At 44.4% G+C, this 19,274-nt stretch overlaps 1 protein-coding gene across 2 annotated transcripts in view; it reads right to left on the reverse strand.

The window, feature by feature from the left end:
• Positions 1-19,274, reverse strand: part of LOC119389805 (urease subunit alpha) — a 111,578-nt gene that overhangs the window by 42,435 nt on the left and 49,869 nt on the right. For both annotated transcript variants that reach the window (XM_037657192.2, XM_049414550.1), the window contains 6 exons: positions 13,631-13,813; positions 10,673-10,750; positions 7,607-7,686; positions 5,927-6,032; positions 4,656-4,736; positions 4,449-4,535 (listed from right to left, as the gene is read on the reverse strand). In XM_037657192.2, the coding sequence (XP_037513120.1) occupies positions 4,449-4,535; positions 4,656-4,736; positions 5,927-6,032; positions 7,607-7,686; positions 10,673-10,750; positions 13,631-13,813 (615 nt within the window). The remainder of the gene's footprint in view (positions 1-4,448; positions 4,536-4,655; positions 4,737-5,926; positions 6,033-7,606; positions 7,687-10,672; positions 10,751-13,630; positions 13,814-19,274) is intronic.

Consider the following 19,274-nt stretch of genomic DNA (forward strand, 5'->3'; position numbering starts at 1 on the left):
ATTATTCCTTCCGTAACCCTTCTGCCACCTGGCATGATTCCGCACAACTCATTTGAAATATTCTGTGTCCATGCATTTTGAGTTGTTGACTAAATCGCCATCATGCTGCCAAACACTAGCATCCTGGTTAGCTCAGTCAATACAGTGACCACCCCGGAAAGATGTTGGTCCCGGGCTCAATCCCCGTAACAGGACAAATTTTTCTTCAACTAAGAAACTACCTTTCTGGGAAATCCGTATGGATTTCCTAGTAGCTTCAGGCTACAAACAGGCACGTGGTTGTCAATTATCCCTTTCGTAGCCCTTCCACCACCTCATGAGAATCTGCGGAACTTATTTGCAATATTTTTTAAATGTAACGAGAAGTGAATACATCCCCATACGAACCGTCACATTGTTGACCCGAATTCAAGACAAAGTGGCCAAGTCGGTACGAAATTCAATCATTTCATCAATTCTACTATCTTAAACACTCCACTATGATAAAATTTGGTCAAACACTCTACCCTGCCTTCCGTGTCAGTACCGAACAGCGAAGATGCAAAAAAAATTTTAACGGCGGAGCTGTTTAAGTTCGGAGAAAGTCTGTTAGTCGCGAACAAAAATGATCGTCATCATGAACCAGCATGTACTCTCTTCATCCTCTTCTTCATCTTCTGCTTCACTTGTGCCAATTTGTCCGGCATGGGATGCAATAACTCTGATGGCCGAGAGAACCGACAGAAAGAAAGAAAGATTGAAAGAAAGGAGAGAAAGACAGAAAAAGGTAGAAAGACAGAAAAGGAAATAGGCAGAGAGAGAAAGAGATAGAAAAATACACAAAAAAAAGAGATATAAAAAACAGAGAGCAAGAAAAAAAGAAAAAGAGAGAGTGAAAGAGAACGAAAGATAAAAAGAGCCAGAAAGAGAAAGAAATAAATAGAAATAAACAGCGACAAAAAATAGAGAAAGAGAAAGAAAGAGTGGAAGAAAGAAAGAGAAAATTAAAGAGAAACAAGGAAGGCCGCCTAGCTCCGCACTTCCTTCAAGCTTGGCACCACTATTACGAAGCTGCCTTAATTTTTTTTTTTATCTTTTTGGCGACTGTGTTGTCTTCGGGCATCGTAGAAGTCACAAGATGTAGTAGAAAGATATAGAATAATTTACTTAAACTCAATAACTTGCATGCCACACAGGCTACATGACGCCACACAGACAAACAGCACGCGAGTCTGTCACATCAACGTCGTCCTCCTCTTCCACTTCCACACCACAACACGCGCTTCTCGTGAAGGCGCTAGCAATGTTCCAACATTCGGCCATTCTGAAAAGCTTAACGTCCTAATTAAGGCGATCATTGCAAAGTTCCTTGACTGATTTTGCATACAAACGCTCGGCCATCCTCCTATTCAAACTACTTACTAAACGACACAAGATAGGAACAAGATTAACAAGAAACAAAGAAAAACACGAGCGAAAGACTGCACCCAAACACTGACACCCTAAATACAACACAACACACAGGAATTCGCCAGTTCATAATGTTAAACTCTGAATAAAATAAGTCATATTTTTCGGCCATCTTGACTGGCTTGACGCTGCGGAAAGCCACAAAAATTGAAATGGAGAAAAACACCAAGGTTCACACAACACAAGAACATGGCACAATTCCATGTTCAATACCATGAAACACAATGAAATCACAACACGCAGTCTCGTAACCTGCTTGATAATGTGTGTTTGCATTGCAGAAGTTGTAGTACCGGATTTTCTTCCTTCTGGGACTCTTCGGATGCGTCATTGTCATGATGTGATGCACGGGTTGTAGGACACCATTTCTTTAGTTGTGAGACACAGGCAGTTGTTGCAAATCGACTTTCCTCTTTATGACGTAACTCAGCGAAGTGGTAGGTGTCTGCAGACAAAATTTGTGTGACAACGAGAGGTCCAAGACATTTCGAGTGAGTTTCAGTCTTATTCCTGGCATGTTCAGGGGCCTTGCTCGTAAATACTCTTTCTCGAGCTTCACAACGCCTTGCATGGTAGTGTCGACGGTCACAGGCCTGTTTGGCTGAATCTTGTTCGTCCAGTGGTCGTTGACGAACCTGCGCTCTCAATTCCTGAGGTGTTTGCCAAGGAATTTCCGTATCTGTAAGCTGCTGATGTGCCACTCCATAAAAACTTGGCATGTTGCCATGAAGCATCTTGAACGAGCTCTTGCCGGTACTTTCGTTTAAAGCGTCGTACAAGCTGCATTCAACTTGTGTCAATTTGGCATCCCGATCATGCTGCCCAGGATCGTCAATGGCAGCTGCGATTTCCCCTCTTTTCATCTCGGGAAGCACATCATGTCCACAGTGCCTATAATAGGCAGGACTTGTTACAGAGTGATCGGTCGATGTATTGATGTAGCTCACTGTATCTTTCTAAAGTGCAGACTCTTGTCTGGCTCTCATGTGCAATTCAGGCTGCTGTGCCAGTGACACTAGATGAGCAAAAGGACAATCCTTCAGGTTGTAGAAACGAAACGTGCTCCCCACCTTGGCATATGTGAGGTTGGGCAGTTCGGTGAACGTTCGGCCCACCAGTATGTGAACACTTTGTGCGTCGTCCGGAACATAATAATATCTGGGGTTTAACGTCCCAAAACCACGATATGATTATGAGAGACGCCGTAGTGGAGGGCTCCGGAAATTTCGACCACCTGGGGTTCTTTAACGTGCACCTAAATCTAAGCACACGGGCCTCACACATTTTCGCCTCCATCGAAAATGCAGCCGCCGCGGCCGGGATTCGATCCCGCGACCTTCGGGTCAGCAGTCGAGCGCCATAACCACTAGACCACCGTGGCGGGTCGTCCGGAACAATCAGGACAGGTATATTCTCTGCGACAACGCCGTCTATGCTGACCTTTGCCTTGCAGTGACCGAGGCTTCTTGTCAGGGAAACATGCTTGCTGCCGAAACCGTATAAATCAGTCGATTCCTGAACCATCTCGATACCGCATTGCGCCACCGCTAACGCACACAATAAACAAGCAGAACTACCCGTGTCAATGAGGCCTACGAGAGCGAAATCATCGTTGAAAATTACTTCCTTGAGCAACACATGACCGGCCTCGGTGCAAGGAAGTACTTCTTCGACGACGTTGGACTCGTTACGCAACAAAGCTTTGCAGCTGCGTTGCGTGTGGTCATTTGCTTGGCAACACTGACACTTAAGTGGTCGCTTAGGCTTCGGACAGTCACGTGCTATGTTGCCATAGACACTGCAGTTGTAGCACTTGCGCTCACCGTGTTGGTTCATGGGTGGCAATCCCAGGCGTCGATCTCTTCCCTGGTTTTCATCGCTGGTTAATTCCCTTGTCATGGGCAGGCTGCGCTCCGAACCCGATGATGACACAAGGCTTGGATCACACAGGGTGTGTGATCCAAAAATCTCCCGCCGTTCTCGTTCGATGCGCTCGAACTCCAGGATGTCGTGAGGGAGGTGATCGTTATCGTCATGCATCCTTCCCAAGAGCACGGTGCACAGTTCACGAGACCTTAAGCCCGTGAGAACCTGTTCTCGCGTATTGCTGAAGTCGAGGTTAACTTCATGACAAAGACGCACCTTGGAATGGAAGTGGGCGATCCTGCTCTCGTTACGCTGCTGCACGCGCTCTTGCATCCTGCGCCATCATTCTGCAACATGAGTCTGGCTCACAAAGGTTCAACGAAAACGTCCCTCGAACTCTTCCCATGACGTGATGTGGGAGCTCCTCGAATGGTACCAGTCCTTGGCAGTTCCCACCAACCGGGCCTCGGCAGTTTCCAGCGTGTAGGCAGATGGCCACCCATGAAGGTTCGATGTTCGATGAATGTTTTCGATCCATTCACACGCTGAAGGAGTGTCCTTAGAGCCGTCGAAGGCACTGATGTTGCGACTTAGGTCAGGAATCACCTGGAACATTGGCGCTGGTTGAGGCTGTGCCGTGCCGGCCACAGTCAGTCATTCCAGGAGTGTCGACAGCAGTCGGTCCTTTTTCGTGATCGTATCTCCATGGCCAAACTGCGGATGTCCACCGCCAGTCGGGTTGGCTGTTCCCTTCGTCGGTTCCATTTAAGGTTAACCAGCTCTGTGCACTGAACTCGCGTTTACACTTTCGGTGGCAAGTGGATGGTAATCCCACTTCTGAAGATGTTGTCTTCGGGCATCATAGAAGTCATGAGACATAGTAGAAAGATATACAATAATTTACAACTCAATAACTTGCATGCCACACAGGCTACACGATGCCACACAGGCGAACAGCTCGTGAGTCTGTCACATCAACATCGTCCTCCTCTTTCTTTTCCACACTACAACACGCGCTGTAATCGCTAAAACAACAAGACATTTTTTTGTTGATTGACAACTAAAGTGACCATCTGCAGTCTGATAACACTTACCACACAAGCTCCACAGGCCACATTTTGCTTTTTCCTTACCTTTCCACCACCAAACTTGACTTCATCCCCATACTGCGTATAGTCCTTTTCAACTTCGATCACCAGGCACGTGTCCCCAAGTTTTATCTAGAGAGAATGAAGAACATACAAGCACAAAATCACACAGTGCCACTGACTCCAAATGAGTAAGCAGAAAGAGAATACAATCTCCTACAAAAGAGAAAAGCATTTCTACGAAACACGTACCCTGTCGCCAACTGTAGGCCCAAAGCTGGCAATGTAGTCCGTCCGCGACATCTTGTGTGGTTTTGTGACGTGCACTTGCTCCTGAAAAAACAGCAGCAGTAACTCGTACAAGCTCAACTTCTTAAAGCTTCAAAAAGTAAAGCTTTTGTCAATGTGCGCATATTGTAAGAGCCAATACCATAACTTCAAAACCATCAAGCACATAGTATCAGTGCTGTCAGAAGACACATTAAGCACGTGCAAATAAACTGCAAACATTTTCATTCTGTCTTAATAGGATAAGTAGCCTCACTGCTGCTCACACAGCTCTGTATGTACCATATTTGCTGAAGTATAACCCGCACAAAAACTGCAGTAAATTTAGGAGGAGTCAAGGTGCGAGCTACACACAAAATTAATTTCAGTGTGCAAGGTGGCTTCACGGTGAGGTTCCATGGCCATGTAGGCAAGGCAGCTTTACAGTGCATCTTTCAAACGGGAGGCACAAAGGCAGTTTTACAATGATCTTTTTGTTAGAAGGGTCATGAACCACTTCTCCAAGTAATTATCAAATTATCTCAGTATCGCAGTTTATAGCATCACTAATCGATTGCCGCAAAAATTTCTCAATTCCGTCAAGAACGAGCGGAGTTACAGTGTCTGGTCACACGCATCAACTGCTTTCTGTCTTCTCTCATTGGGATGAGTGCACTGAAGACTAAGCATAGAGGGATGGCCCAGGGGAAAGAACTTACGTCAACACACGTTATGAACTTGAGCACATGTGATGAAATGCGATCGCTCTTTCCCGTTGCGATTCCTAAGCGCATGAGTGTGGCTCACTGTGTAATGTTAGCAGACTATGGAGCACAGCGCTGTTACGTGGCAGCATCTTGTGGCAAGAAGCGCATCTGATCCAAACGCCACTCTCGATTTATGTCGGCTATTGGCCAATAGCATGCTACTCGCCGTTCGACATCAAACAGCAGGCACCGGCAGCTCCGAAGTGAGTGAGGACGGTACTCTGTATGAAAAGAGGGCACCTGAGAAAATGGCAACTTTACGTCATTTGCCGGTAAACTCTCCTCACTGTGCATGACTGCGAGATTTGGCTGAGATGTTCATAGCAGTGTCTGCTATCCGCGGGATGCGTTTTCTCACCAAGCCCGAGGAGTGGTTCATAACACCTTTAGATGTTGCAGTTGAGGGTGTGGGTTATACATGAGAAAGTACGGCATAAAAACCTGCACAAGGCTGTAGATAATTGTGCTAAAGGCTGAACAAAAACTTACCTGCTTTCTGTGACCAAAGCCTCCCGCTCGAACCCTCTCCATCACAGACGGAAGGTTTCTGTTCGACACTTCACCATCGCACAGGTTGTTTCCACCTCGAACGATTCTGCAACAAACAACTGCGAGAATCAACTAAGCTTCGCTCCTTATCCTGCCTGGACACACTAATCTTTCCATCCAGTGTTACGTAATGCTCACCCACGATTAGTACTGCAACATGATATATGTTACGTAAATTATGTATTACGTAAATCTGGCTGCACATTCGGGCAGAAACAGACTCTGATCTCTACCAGTCTCAGAACTCTTAAGGGCTTTCTAAACAGCCTAGTGAGTTCTTATTGAAAGGCTGTGAGTGAGTGAGTATTTGAAAATTTCGAATCATCTCATCGTGAAAGGACACTCTGTAGATATTGTAGGCGCAGTGTCTGGGCACTCTTAGCTGTACAGAGGGACTTGCAGTAAGTGGCTTGCCAAGGCTGTAGGAGGTTGACAAAAGAAAGTTGCTGTCGGGAGCCAACTATATTTTGTTTTATATATCACAGGCAAGTGCTACAAGAGCTACTGAGACTTCTCCCACTGCTCGCATTTACAGATAAAACATAGTACAGTTAAAACTCGGTCTAACAAAACCCAATTTCACGAATTTACCGATCTAATGAAGAAATTTTCATTCCCCAGCAGGTATCCATGGGTTCAGCATTGTAATCAACTAACATTAACAAAGCTATCATGGCAATAAACCTGATTTAACAAGGTTTTTCAGGAAATAAATTAGTAAAAAATGCAGTGATTTCTTTCTAATTCTGACACAGACGGAATTTCCTTCGGACATGCGCTGTAACACTATCATGTTTAAACATCTAGCCGCTCTAGTCACAACAATAGTTTTATTATGACGAGGCTGCACACCGCGCCCAGGCATGGAACAACGAACTTAAGTCAGTAGCACTTTTACATACCAAATGGCGATAGGGGCAATTTTCTCGACACTGAATTTACTTCCCTTGACAAACTCGCTATCAGTCACCAGTTTCATCTCAATGCTCCCACAGAAACACAGCCGTTTCTCTCGTTATTTAATGGTTTATGCGACAGATGGCACTGATTGTCTCCTTGCAACTTTCATGCTCTGCCTGCTTGCACAATTGCTGCACTCGTTCTCCCAATCTGTGCATATCAGCAACTTGTCATAGATTCAGGTGACGCTCTCTCGCCTGTATCGCCCGGACATGGGAGGCTCCATGACTAGGCTGCCTTCACTTACCTTTCACATGCACAGACATATGTGTCAATGGCAAATAAAATGCCGCAATAGCTTTCGGGCGTCGCTACGTAACAATTTTTAATTTCGCAGGACTGAAAAATCCCTTTCTCGATTTTACGAACTTCTCAATTTAACAAAGCAATTCGAGCACTGTCATCACTTCATTAAATCCAAAGGTTTCGACAGTCAGTTCTGCGTAACTCAAGGTACAAAAGTGCTGCTTTTTGACCGTAGATGAAAAAACAAGGAACACCAACAAGGGCAAGTGCCAACTTTCAATGGGAACTAATTACAGGGCCGATCTGCTATAGAGTACTTCCACATACAGCTTACTCTAGTTCACTGCTGTGCAACAGGGAAATCTTAAAGCACTCGAGATGTGAGTGATTTGTTTGCATGTACTATTTGCTTACTTTGAACCAGCAATTTCCACGAGCGGGACATTCCTGGCGTCTCCAGGTTCAAAGCGAATGGACATGCCAGCAGGAATGTTCTGCACAAAGAAATTGGAGACACAGGTACAGTTTATTATTGGCTTTCGCATTTTCTTTAACGGTGTATGGTAGGGTAAACAGGTTGTCCTGGTTTCAGCTTTATATCTCCGAAACTGCACCGTATTTTGTTGTGAAATTTTGCGTGCTCAGTAAGAAAGCTTGTAACCTTCAATATGTGCAATTTTGACCCTGTAGCTTTTCTTACTTGCTTTTGGTTTAGTATCAAATTTCAGACTGGTGCACAAAATTAAATGTACCTTCTCGCAAGAACCGAAAACAGTATGACCTTGAAATTTGGCACGCTTATTCAACATGATATTGGTATTATCCCAGCCTATAAAAACTGGCTCCTACATTTATCTCACAAGAAAAAAATATTGTCCTCACTTGTTACGTGCCGTGAGGGAGACTTTCCAATTAATCATTCTTTTTCTTAATCATAACTTAGAGTTTTTCAAAGTTTCAGGTTCAGATTATTTGGGAGGGATTCAAGTGTAATCTGAGAAATTTTCAGCGAGATCGGTGGGATATTCTTCCGAAAAAGGTACATCAAGTTTGGAAAATTTTCAGAAAACTGATCATAAGAAAAACACGATTTTATGTTTAAAAACACATGCAGAACATGCTCACAATGCACAGCATTAATTACACTAAAAAAGCATATTGCTGGGAAAATTTGCGATCAAAAAGTATGAAAATGGTAGGAAGTGAATATATTCAACCAATCTAGCCATAGTTACTATAAAAAAATGCATACACGCAGAAACAATGATGGAAAAGAGCCCGCGTATCCGTTTGGAGGCATGGTCCTTGGTGCCATTTTTAAAGGGCTAGGGCACTCCTATGCACTCCCCAATGCATGGTTTTGCTCCTCAGCGCATGTATTATTTTTTAGTAATGAAATAAAAAGATTTTTTGGTTGATCTACCCTACCATACCCCCTTAAAGCCTGACAGTATATGCAAAGACAGACAGGTGATGCTCCACATTATATATGAATTCATATGCGGGAGTACTTGAGTGTGTTAATTGTACTTGAGTGTGTTAATGCGGAGTGCTCTTTTTACCTACCAACTGCAGTTGTGCATACTGTAGTCGAAGAAGCTTCAGAAGCAGCCCACTACAGCATTAAAGCGGCCCTGCAACACTTTTCCACGTAATCATTGAATGACCTCACTATCGGAGCTTATTGTCTCATGAATCCATTGCCGCAAAAATGCTTCGAATCCATAAAGTACGAGCAGAGTTACAGAGATTTGTTGCATGCTTTAAGCGCTTTCTCCCTCCTTTCACCCCAACAAGCATGCCAAGATCAGCTACACAGGAGGGAGATGACAAAGGGGCAAGAAGCTACGTCAGCGTGCGTCATGATCTTGAGCACTTTTATTTTTCTTTTTTATTTTTTATTTTTTTTAATGCACCGGATCAGTTTCAATGTGATCATGAGTGTGGTGCTAGAGCATGGTTTCTCAAAGTGGGTTCCGTAGAACCTAGGGGTTCCGCAGGCCCTCCTCGAGGTTCCGCGAGCCACTGATAAATTTTCCCTGGTTCCACACTCACCAAGTCACTTAGATGGTGAAGCCGAGGGGCGATTGACCTAAGGAACCTCCATTAATTATGCCCGAGTGTCAATAAGCACATCTCAGTGCATAACAGAAACGCACGAGCTGCGCAATAAATCCTGCCAGCAGGTTGTAGCCAGCCAGACTCCAAAAACAGGCCACGCAGTTAAACTATTTCTAGAACTCCAGGCTAACACTGCCCTAGATGAGAAATTTGGCTGTCAAAGTGCTGTTGCCTTCTGGATGGACGCTGCTCCGTTATTCCCACATCTCGTTGATACGGCAGTGGACATGCTGCTGCCGTTTGCGACAACATATGCTTGTGAGCAGGCATTCTCGACACTAGCCTATCTGAAAAATCAGCATAGTAATCGGCTGAATCCAGCAGCCGACATGCGGCAGGCCCTGAGTGTGACTGAGCCTCGCATCGATTTGTTGGTGCAAGAAAAGCGAGTTCAGTTGCATGTCAGTGAATAAATTTTTATATACCCTTGCTTTTGAATTTATTGCACGTGAATGTAGCGTGAACCGAATGAAAAATGCTTATGTGAAACAGGGTGGGGCGGGGGAGGAGGTTCCTTGGCACCTAATCGAGCTTAGCAGGGTTCCCTGGGACCAACATGCTTGAGAACCCCTGTGCTAGAGTAATTCTATAGTGTGTAATCCTAGCACTATAAAGTGCAGCATGAGTACATGGCAGCCACGGTATCTTTGCAGCACACAAACGCTCAAATCAGCCAATGGTGATGTCCCTCCGCCTATGACTTAGTCAGACCAGTCTACCACGAAATTTATCAGGAGAAGAGTGAGCGACCTCTAGCTGCCTCTGAAACGTAATTGTAAATTCCTTGCCATGTGCAGTGCTCTAATGCCTTTTCTCATCATGTTCGAAAAGGTGTTGCAGGGCCACTTTAATGAATGATGTTAGACAGGCATCTAGGAACAAATTTTCCTAATGCTTTTTGCTTTCCTTTTTGTTCATCGCCGCTTGCTCATACATGCCATCACAGACAAAAAGGTAGAATGTTGACTTCATTAGCTTGTAAATTTTGAAGGGATTGAACAACCAGTATGTGTGCAAAAATAATGACGAAGTCGACACAGCACCGAACTTGCAAGTGCATTTGCACCAAGGAGGCAATGCGGCAGGATATAGCATCAGTCATACGACATAAAGGTAGCGCCAGCTAACATGCGACTAGATCAAGCCCTCATACAAAAATGGAAACTGGCATCCACCCACACCCATTTGTAGCACCTGCCTACAAGGAAATCCACGCAGATTTATCAGAAAGAAAAGCTTTCCTGTTGATAAAAAAGTCGTTCTGGTCCGGGATCATGGACCCAAGATTCCACATATTTTATATGCCCATATCAGGCTCTGCCGTTCCTCCAAATTCGAATTCAGCAGTTTCCTACTCACCAGTCGCATTCCATAAGCTTTCTCTCTGTCGAACACGAGGTACTTGTTTGCCTCAATGAAAGGGTAATGACTGCCAACCTAAAAAAAAGGAATACAAAACGTCAATAAATGTCAGAAAAAAGACTATTCTAAAGCTCCATAAAATCTCACGAGGTCGTACAGTACATGAAAAACAGAAAAACAAGGAGGCCAAGACAGCTGGCAGTGCAGGGGCAAATTAATTAACAACGCATATTGTTAAGCCAGCTGCAGCTACGTAAATGACAAAGTATGACAGCTTTCGGTCAACCGAACTAAATCGATGACACAAATATTACAGCTCGACATAAAGGAGATGAACGAGTATATTTCTTCTTTTTGTACAAGGCTGCTGCAGCAATGACTCATCAAAATCTCTGTTTCCCAAAGTGCATGCTACCTGTGGGAAACTTAATGCTTTATTGGTTCACACATGTATTACTTGAATAGCATACCACACAAACTATTATATCAATATTCCTCTCTCTCCAAAGTCCCACTGTGTTAGGGCTGTGCATCAATGTGACGCAACCAGGAACTGTGTAAATAAAGAGAATGCTATGGCCTTGCACAAAGTGGTGAAAATCTTGTTTCCCACACAATCACATGTAATTGTCTACACTTTTCTAACACCTAATTCTTCCCACAGCATTGTAAGGGTGCTTTAGAAGCCTTGTAAGCTCCCTGTCTTTCCTCTCTCTCTCTCTTTCTTTTAGAAGCCTTGCACATATCCCATACTGGGTACATAATGCACATGTGCAAAATGCAATGCAGTGCTTGGCATGTTAAATACAGACACTAGCTTTTGGATTTAGCATTGTGGGTCTAAAGATTCCTTGCAACACAAGTCCTCTTGTCAAAACACCCACTCCAGCAATATTCCCTGTTCAACGATTTCTCATAAACATTCCTTGAGTATTTCAAACATGGTGAAAGTTCCCTCATTCCTGTCTTCATGATAGCGCTGCAGCATTGATTATTGCCTATGCACTGGTGATGCCACAAAAAAAACTTGGAGGAAGCTTGAGCTTCGCCTTCAAGAGTAGAACGCGATAGCATAATCGGCCCCATTTGCATCGTCTTCTCATTCGCTTGCCAGGCTTCAGTTCTCTATAAATGCCTCAACCGTGCCGCAAGGAAATGAACTTCCGTGCGCATAACATAGGCCGTTTCAAACTATCGTAGAATGCCTACTGCAAGTACAGTTGCGAAGTGCCCACTACGCCACAATTCTTCCTTTTATGAATCAGCGAGGTACCCACTACACGCCCGTAAGGCAACACGCGCACCTGCGCAGCTGTACACTTTGTTGATACTGTAGTTGATAATGATGATTAATTATGCCTGGGCGCTTTGTAATGGGTGGGCCTTTAAAACACCTACTCGTTGCGCAATTCACGTTTTGATGCCTGATGTGATTCTACGCTTTAGCAACGCAATATTACATGCGTTTAGAAGACTACTTCCACTGCATGAAGGAAAGAATATGACTTTTAAGGGCTCGTTTTTCTCTGTTAAATGCAATATTAATGATAACAATAATGCCAACGAAAGTATAGGGGATGTTATTTGTAGTAATTAGGATATAAATGTGAAGAAAGCAAAGTGGACGAAAAGATTACTTGCCGCTGGCAGGGACCGGCGGCAAGATGCAATCAGCGCTCACTAACACTCCCAGGTTTAAATTCACATATATACCCCATAAAGTGGATAGGAGGATGACCGCCACCATAGCTCAGTGGTAGAACATCGGACGCATTATTCGAAGGTCGCAGGTTCACATTTACATCGTACTTACTACAAATAACATCCCCTATACTTTCCTTGGCATTATTGTCTGTTAGTTATCATTAATACTTCCACTACATGACATTCACATAGTGTTTTTTTCCGAAGCAGTTGCAAGCAATAGAGTGGCTCCGCGGTAGAACACCTGCTTGCCACACAGAAGTCCTGGCTTCGATTTTCACTCGAAACAAAGATTTTTATTATTTCTGTTATTTGCATCTTTCTCATTTCGCTCACATACAACACTCATTTTTCGCTTACAACCAATGACACCAACGCTGACGCCGACACCGGAATTTCTGCGTAACGAGCTCTTTAAGGCTACTGCATTAATACTCAACTAAAAGCCTCTTCAAGAACATGCATTTGGCAGTGCATGCTCTTTTGGTCAACACGTTCACCTAACGTTTTTTTACTAGCTTTCACAAAGGCACTGGGATACCATCAAGTGTGTGCATGCATGATACAACACGTAGATCACTGTTCCACCAGCATGCACTGGCAGAATTCAATTAGCATCTGAAGAGGCCTGGCAATAAGCAACGTTTTCATTGCACAGCTGAGGTTCGCAGTAACACATAAAGCACATATTTTCTTTCCCTCACTGATTTCGTTGCATAGCGATTTATCGCAAAAGTTACTTCCCATTAAATCAGAACTTCAAGAAGTGCCCTGATAAGCTATTGACATTGCAATACCATACTCCAATTAACTTTTGCGTTTGATGTCCAACAAACGAAGGATGCATAATATTGTTTCCAGTAGTTCAGTACATAGTAATCAGGAGAAGTTCATTCAGAATATAAACTTCTCTTGTGACGAGAGTGTCTTTATTTAAAGTTCACTGTAATCAGGGTTAGTTGTATTACATGCTAAATTTGTTGCATGCAAGATAACAAATGTATTCGTGTCCCAATTGTACAACACTCAATGACATTGCAATTATGCTCGTGTATTCTGTGCTAAACCGCTGTTGACCATTTAGGGTGTGGCTACTTCGTCAAGCTGATCATGGTAGCAGTGTTTCATGGCTGCCCCTGTTCTTGTATGCGAGGCAAACGAAGTTTGACTTGATTCCATAACAGCTTCAGGGTGAACCTAAACACCGAGCTCCTTTCATAGAAAAAAGTATGAAAATCACCACCACTTTACCTGTATGGGGCGATCGCTTGTGTTGACAGCACGAATAGAGTATATTGTTCGGCCCTCATTAATTAAGATGTCAGAGTCCTGCTCCAAGGGCAAAACTTTTCCAGGCACACTGTTCAGCAGTTGGACTGTTTCTTGATCCAACTGGTCCAATGACAAAGGGGCAACCCTCGCCAGGACATCAGGCTGTAGATAAAGAAAGCAAAGCATATGCCTTTAATTTCGCTCGCCCCCCTATATTCAAAAGAAAGGTAAACTGCTCGTTTGTACAGTCAGAAATCTACTTATGCCAACTAATTCTCGATCAGACTGCAAACACACGAGTAAACATAGGGCTTCTAAGACGGGGATGAAAAATTACACCATTTCCCGCTAAAGGGGACCATGAGGCGATGCGAAGCCGGAGCACTTGCACGATCGCGTTCCGTTGGCGTTCGTTGGGCATGCTACCGACCTCGCGTCGTGGAACGCGAAGAGGGACGCTACGCGCGTCGTGTCTTCTCTCTAGCCTGGACGTTAATTCTCACAGGGCGAGCGGGGAATGCAGTCGACAGGCGTGCGAGAGGGGGGCAGCGTAGGAGAGGAGGGAGAGGGGGAGGGGACGCGCATGCGCTGGTGCTCATCGCGGCGTTGCGCAGGAGAGAATTTCGGCATGTCTAGCCCGCGTTTCAGAGGAAGAGTGGAAAGGGGGAGGGGAGAGGGGAATTGGAGAGGGGGAAAGGGGAGAGGAGAAGAGAACAGGAGGAATGGTGAGGGGGAGTGGAGAGGGGAAAGGGGAGAGGGTATGCACATGCGCAGTAAAGGTGGTCACGCCGCACACCACCACAACCGGATTGAACTCCGCCATAAGGTACTTCGCATCCAATAAAGAAACTGCAAGAGATACTTCGCATCAAACGTGTTTTGTCCCTTCATTCCACATATACTACTCATACAGACCACCAGCAAGCCGAACAACTGCCTCAGCAACATAGCACACACAAGTAAGTATACAATTCCTTTCCACATATCAGTCAATTAATAAAATTATTTACCCAGTCACCATTCAGTCTTCAATTTCCAGTGATTGCTAACTGCTGATGTCGTACACAGAGTGTGTTTGTAATCTTTCCATGTTTTACTTTTGTTTTTACAGCAAGGCTGCAATACCTCTACCCCCCAACGCTTTTGTCTTCGTGAGCAAAAAAAAACACGTGGGCAAAAAAAAACGGCATCGTGCTCAGACGCTCCGTTTCAAGGGTGCAGATTCTAAATTCAATAGGCGCTCTCGACGCCGCTCCTCAAGCAAAAAAAATGATGTCGTGCTCAGACGCTCCGTTTCAAGGGTGCAGATTGTAAGTTTAATAGACGTTCTTCTCCAGAGTCCGTTCTACAAGTTCAACAACATTCGCTTCAACCCACATACTTTTGAACGGCTCCCGGATGAAGGGGAGATAGACGAAGACGAGGTCGAGAGGCTGATGGACGTCGACAACTTGAATGACCCAAAGCAATGCATCATGGCTATGAATGCGTCGAGTCAGGCGGTTGTGTACGATGAAGCATGCATGGCCGGCCTGCAAAATCAGACGCACTTCTTGGCCATCGCTCCTGGTGAAGGTCATATGCCAGTCTCACTTTTGTACGATTCTAATGCGGAAGACCATTCAAGCGACGTCGCAATGGGTAATCATGCTGGGTGTCGTTTACAGCTTCGCAGTCCAACTGGCTTCACGGCGTAGGCTGTAGCCATAATGCTTTATTTTACTTCTTTGTGCCAGTCTACCTTACATCGACCTCCATTAGCTTTGCTACACTATACTACTGATACCTCTCGCAGAGATGCCTTGCAGCCGTGCTTTCTCCTGAACATGTACGTAGTATACGTTAAGTGCTGGAATGAGCAATGTGTAATCAATGACTACGTATAAGGCATAAACCATGTGTTCCTAGATAAACTTCAAAGTTCTGATTGCAACAATGACTGATTCCCTCAATGCAAGTTAGCACAAACTCTCCAATTTTATCTTCAATGACAGATGCCATTTAAGCTTCTCTATCTTTAAGAAGGCTTAGTGAGTGAGTGAGTCATTTTTAGACTTCGTAAACTGCAAGAAACATTATTTAAATAAGACAACTTCCATGACACCGTGCTAAAAGAATTTGCACAGTTTGCCTTTCAAGGAAGCCTGAACAACTTGCTAGATTCAGTGTAATGCCTTTAAAGATATTGAACACTTTAGAAAAGTGCTGAATATGAACGTAGATATAAAGAGCATATTAGGACAAGACGTGTTGTTGAGCAAGTCGGTTCAAGCTGCAAAATAAGTTAAAGAAGCAAAAAAAAAAAAACAAGTAACATTTTCCTTTCCCAGTCCCCCTCAACTGCAAAGTAATTCTCATATATGGTGGCATTGCACTGCCTGTCAATTCATAGCTTTTGCACATTTAGGAGCTTCGCTCGTGGTAGTGAACCATCCAAGGTGAGCAGCCAATAAGGAATCAATGACAGGAGAAGCAGCTTGCTTCAGAAACTGCTGCTTTCCTGTACTCTACAGAAGATCCAAAAGCATACTCGCACACACACCCGAGTACTTCACTGTCGTAAACAATTGCCCATCGGCTGGTGTCTATGCGGTGTCGTGTTTGCAGTGACAGACACCCTGGATGGCGGCAAAAGCGAGGGGACCTTAAACATGATCTGCTATCAGAAATTGTAGGTCATATGCTGATTGCAGTGGAATTATGTATATTTTATTTTATTTATTTATTTATTTTTACATACTGCAGCCTCAATGAGGCTATTGCAGGAGTGGGAAAAGAAAACAAAACAATAACAGCAAATCAACATTCATGAACATGCTTCCAGAAATTCTTTGAGTGGTAAGCAACGCACATTTCCGGGCAACAAATTCCAGGCTTCTATAGTAGCAGGAAAAAAGCTATACAGTAAAACCTCGGTGATACGAATCTCGCGGGGTTACCAAAAATATCCGTATCATCCGAAATTCGTATCAGCAGAAAACATGGAAAATTAGTATGCGAGGAAAGAAAGTTGGCATACGTTTTGATGTAGTGTTTCTCATGGTCGCAGCGATGTCATGAACAGCTCTCAATGATGGCCAGTAAAGTTTTTAGACGTCAGCGATCATACTTGTACTCGTAAATGTACGGTTCATGCGCGCGTGTGTAATTAATGAACCAGATGTGTTGTGCCCCGTGACCGCTAGTAGCCCCTTCCTAATCTTACTCTGCTTTTCTGCATGACACCAAAGTACTGCGGCGAAAGTGATTTAACAAGCGCTTCGCACACGATAGATAGAGGAAAAGCTCCTTCGCCAAGACCCTCCGCTTCATCTCTTGGGGTCTTCGTCCACCTTTAACGGGACTTCATGACGGACCCGCAGCCCAAGTTTCAGTCTTGTTTCATAGAACGTCTGATTGCGGGGACATGGGTTGCATCGACGTCGCAGGCACGTGTTAACACAGTACAAAGACGCTGCTGCCTCGAGCACAGGAGCACGAGTCAACGCGTCGGAAAAAAAAGCGCGACGTCAACGTCATGTGTAACCTAAATGCGAAGGCGCCTAAAGGCCTCCAAGATTCGCGCGCACTATCTCGGAGGCAACGACGCACCGTTGATGGTCGCGCAGAGCGCATGCCAGCGCCCGCGCGTGACTGCCGGGCCTTCCGCGACAGCGCGGACAGCACCTGTTCGCACCTGTGCGATAGAGTACGTTCGCATCAAACGTCGCGGGGTGCAAATCGGTTCGCAGCAACCGTACTCCGATACATTGCAGGCTAATGAGCCTTGGCCGGGACCACAGAAGAATTCGTATCACCCCGAAATTCGTACGAGCCGTGATCGTATCACCGAGGTTTTACTGTATTTGAACATGTCAGTGCGGGTGAAAAAAGTTGTAATGTTAAGGGCGTGGTCGCTCCGCGTAGATAAAGGTCTGGAGAACTTAAGATAACTGTCTAAAGTGTCGAGGCGGGGAGAATTGATTAGACTGTAAAGGAATTTCAGGCATTCAACGTGGCGACGCTTCGCAAGTGTAGTGAGACCCAGTTGAGGAAGAGAATTCAACGGAGAAAAATCCCTGTCATATCTTTTGCATACAAAACGCACAGCTCTTTTTTGAACAGATTCTAGTTTTTTAATGTCACATTTCTTATGTGGGTTCCACACCACGCAACCATAATCGAGGATGGGACAAATGAGAGCTTTGTAGGTAAGCAGTTTGGTTTCTTGAGGAGCAAGACGGAGCGTACGATGTAAATAGCCTAATTTCTTAAGAGCCTTGTTGCATGTGAGATCAATGTGTTTAGACCATGAGAGATTGTGTGTCATAAGGATACCGAGGCACTTGAATTCGTTCACCCTGCACAAACTAACATTGTTAAAACCACAGTCAAATGTCAAGGGGCATGAACGTCGGGTAAATGACATAACGACGGTCTTGGAGAAGTTAATATTCATTTGCCAAGATTTGGACCAGCTACAAAAGTGAGAGAAGGAATTGTTGAGAGTGGCATGATCCAATGGAGATTTAACAGTATGATATAGGACGCAGACATCTGTGAAAAGGCGTATTTTCACAGGGGTGTGCAAGGGGAGGTCATTAATATAAAGCAGGAATAAGAGGGGGCCCAGGACAGAACCTTGGGGAACACCTGATGAAACGGGCATCGAAGGCGAGTTAGTAGAGCTGAAGAACACATACTGTGAACGCTGCGAAAGAAAGTTGGATATCCAGCCGACCAAGGACACGTTCTTTAGTATGGCAAACAACTTGTGCAATAATTTATGATGTGAGACAGTGTCGAATGCCTTGGCGAAATCTATGAAAATGGTGTCAACCTGGTCACCTATGTCCAACGAGATGCTGATGTCATAAACGAATTCTGTAAGTTGAGTAATAGTGCTAAGACCACGTCTGAAGCCGTGCTGGGAAGTGCTTAAGATTTTGTTGTTTCAAGGAATTCCATGATATGTTTAAATATAATATGCTCTAGCATTTTACATGAATGCCCTGTTAAAGAGATTCGTCTATAATTGCTTAATAATTGAGCATTACCCGATTTAAATAAGGGCAGAATTGAAGCACATTTCCACGAGAAAGGAAGTGTGGCTGAAGAGAGAGATTTTCTAAAAATAATTGTGAGGTATCTGCTACACCAAACAGAGTATCTAACTAGAAAGGCTGTCGGGATGCCGTCGGGACCGCATGATTTCTTGGTGTCTAAATTTAAAATGAAATTGAGTACGCCCTCAAGTGACACTGACACATCGTCAATTCCGGGCTGAGATTCTGAATGAAAAACAGGGATGTCCGAGTTGTCAGTAGTAAAGACTTCCATATTTCCGGCACCTTTGTCTGCAGATTGGAAATGCCTTCTCACTCCGTTCAGAAAGTGTTTCAATGCCCCCTTTAATTGAAATACTGCAAAAATGGCTAAACATTCTTCTGTATTTCTCTCCTGTAAACAGTAAGACTGCCTCAACGTTTGAAGCTCAACACAAGGCGTCATGTACTGCATCAACAATTTCCGCGCTAGAGAGAGAGAAGAGGAAGGCAGGGAGGTTAACGAGACGCTGGTATCCTGTGTGCTACCCTGCACTGGGGTGGCAAAATAAAGAGATTGGAAAAAAAGCACAGAGAGA

Source organism: Rhipicephalus sanguineus, chromosome 4 (genome assembly GCF_013339695.2).
Source record: "Rhipicephalus sanguineus isolate Rsan-2018 chromosome 4, BIME_Rsan_1.4, whole genome shotgun sequence".
In the NCBI taxonomy this organism is placed as follows: Eukaryota; Metazoa; Arthropoda; class Arachnida; order Ixodida; family Ixodidae; genus Rhipicephalus; species Rhipicephalus sanguineus.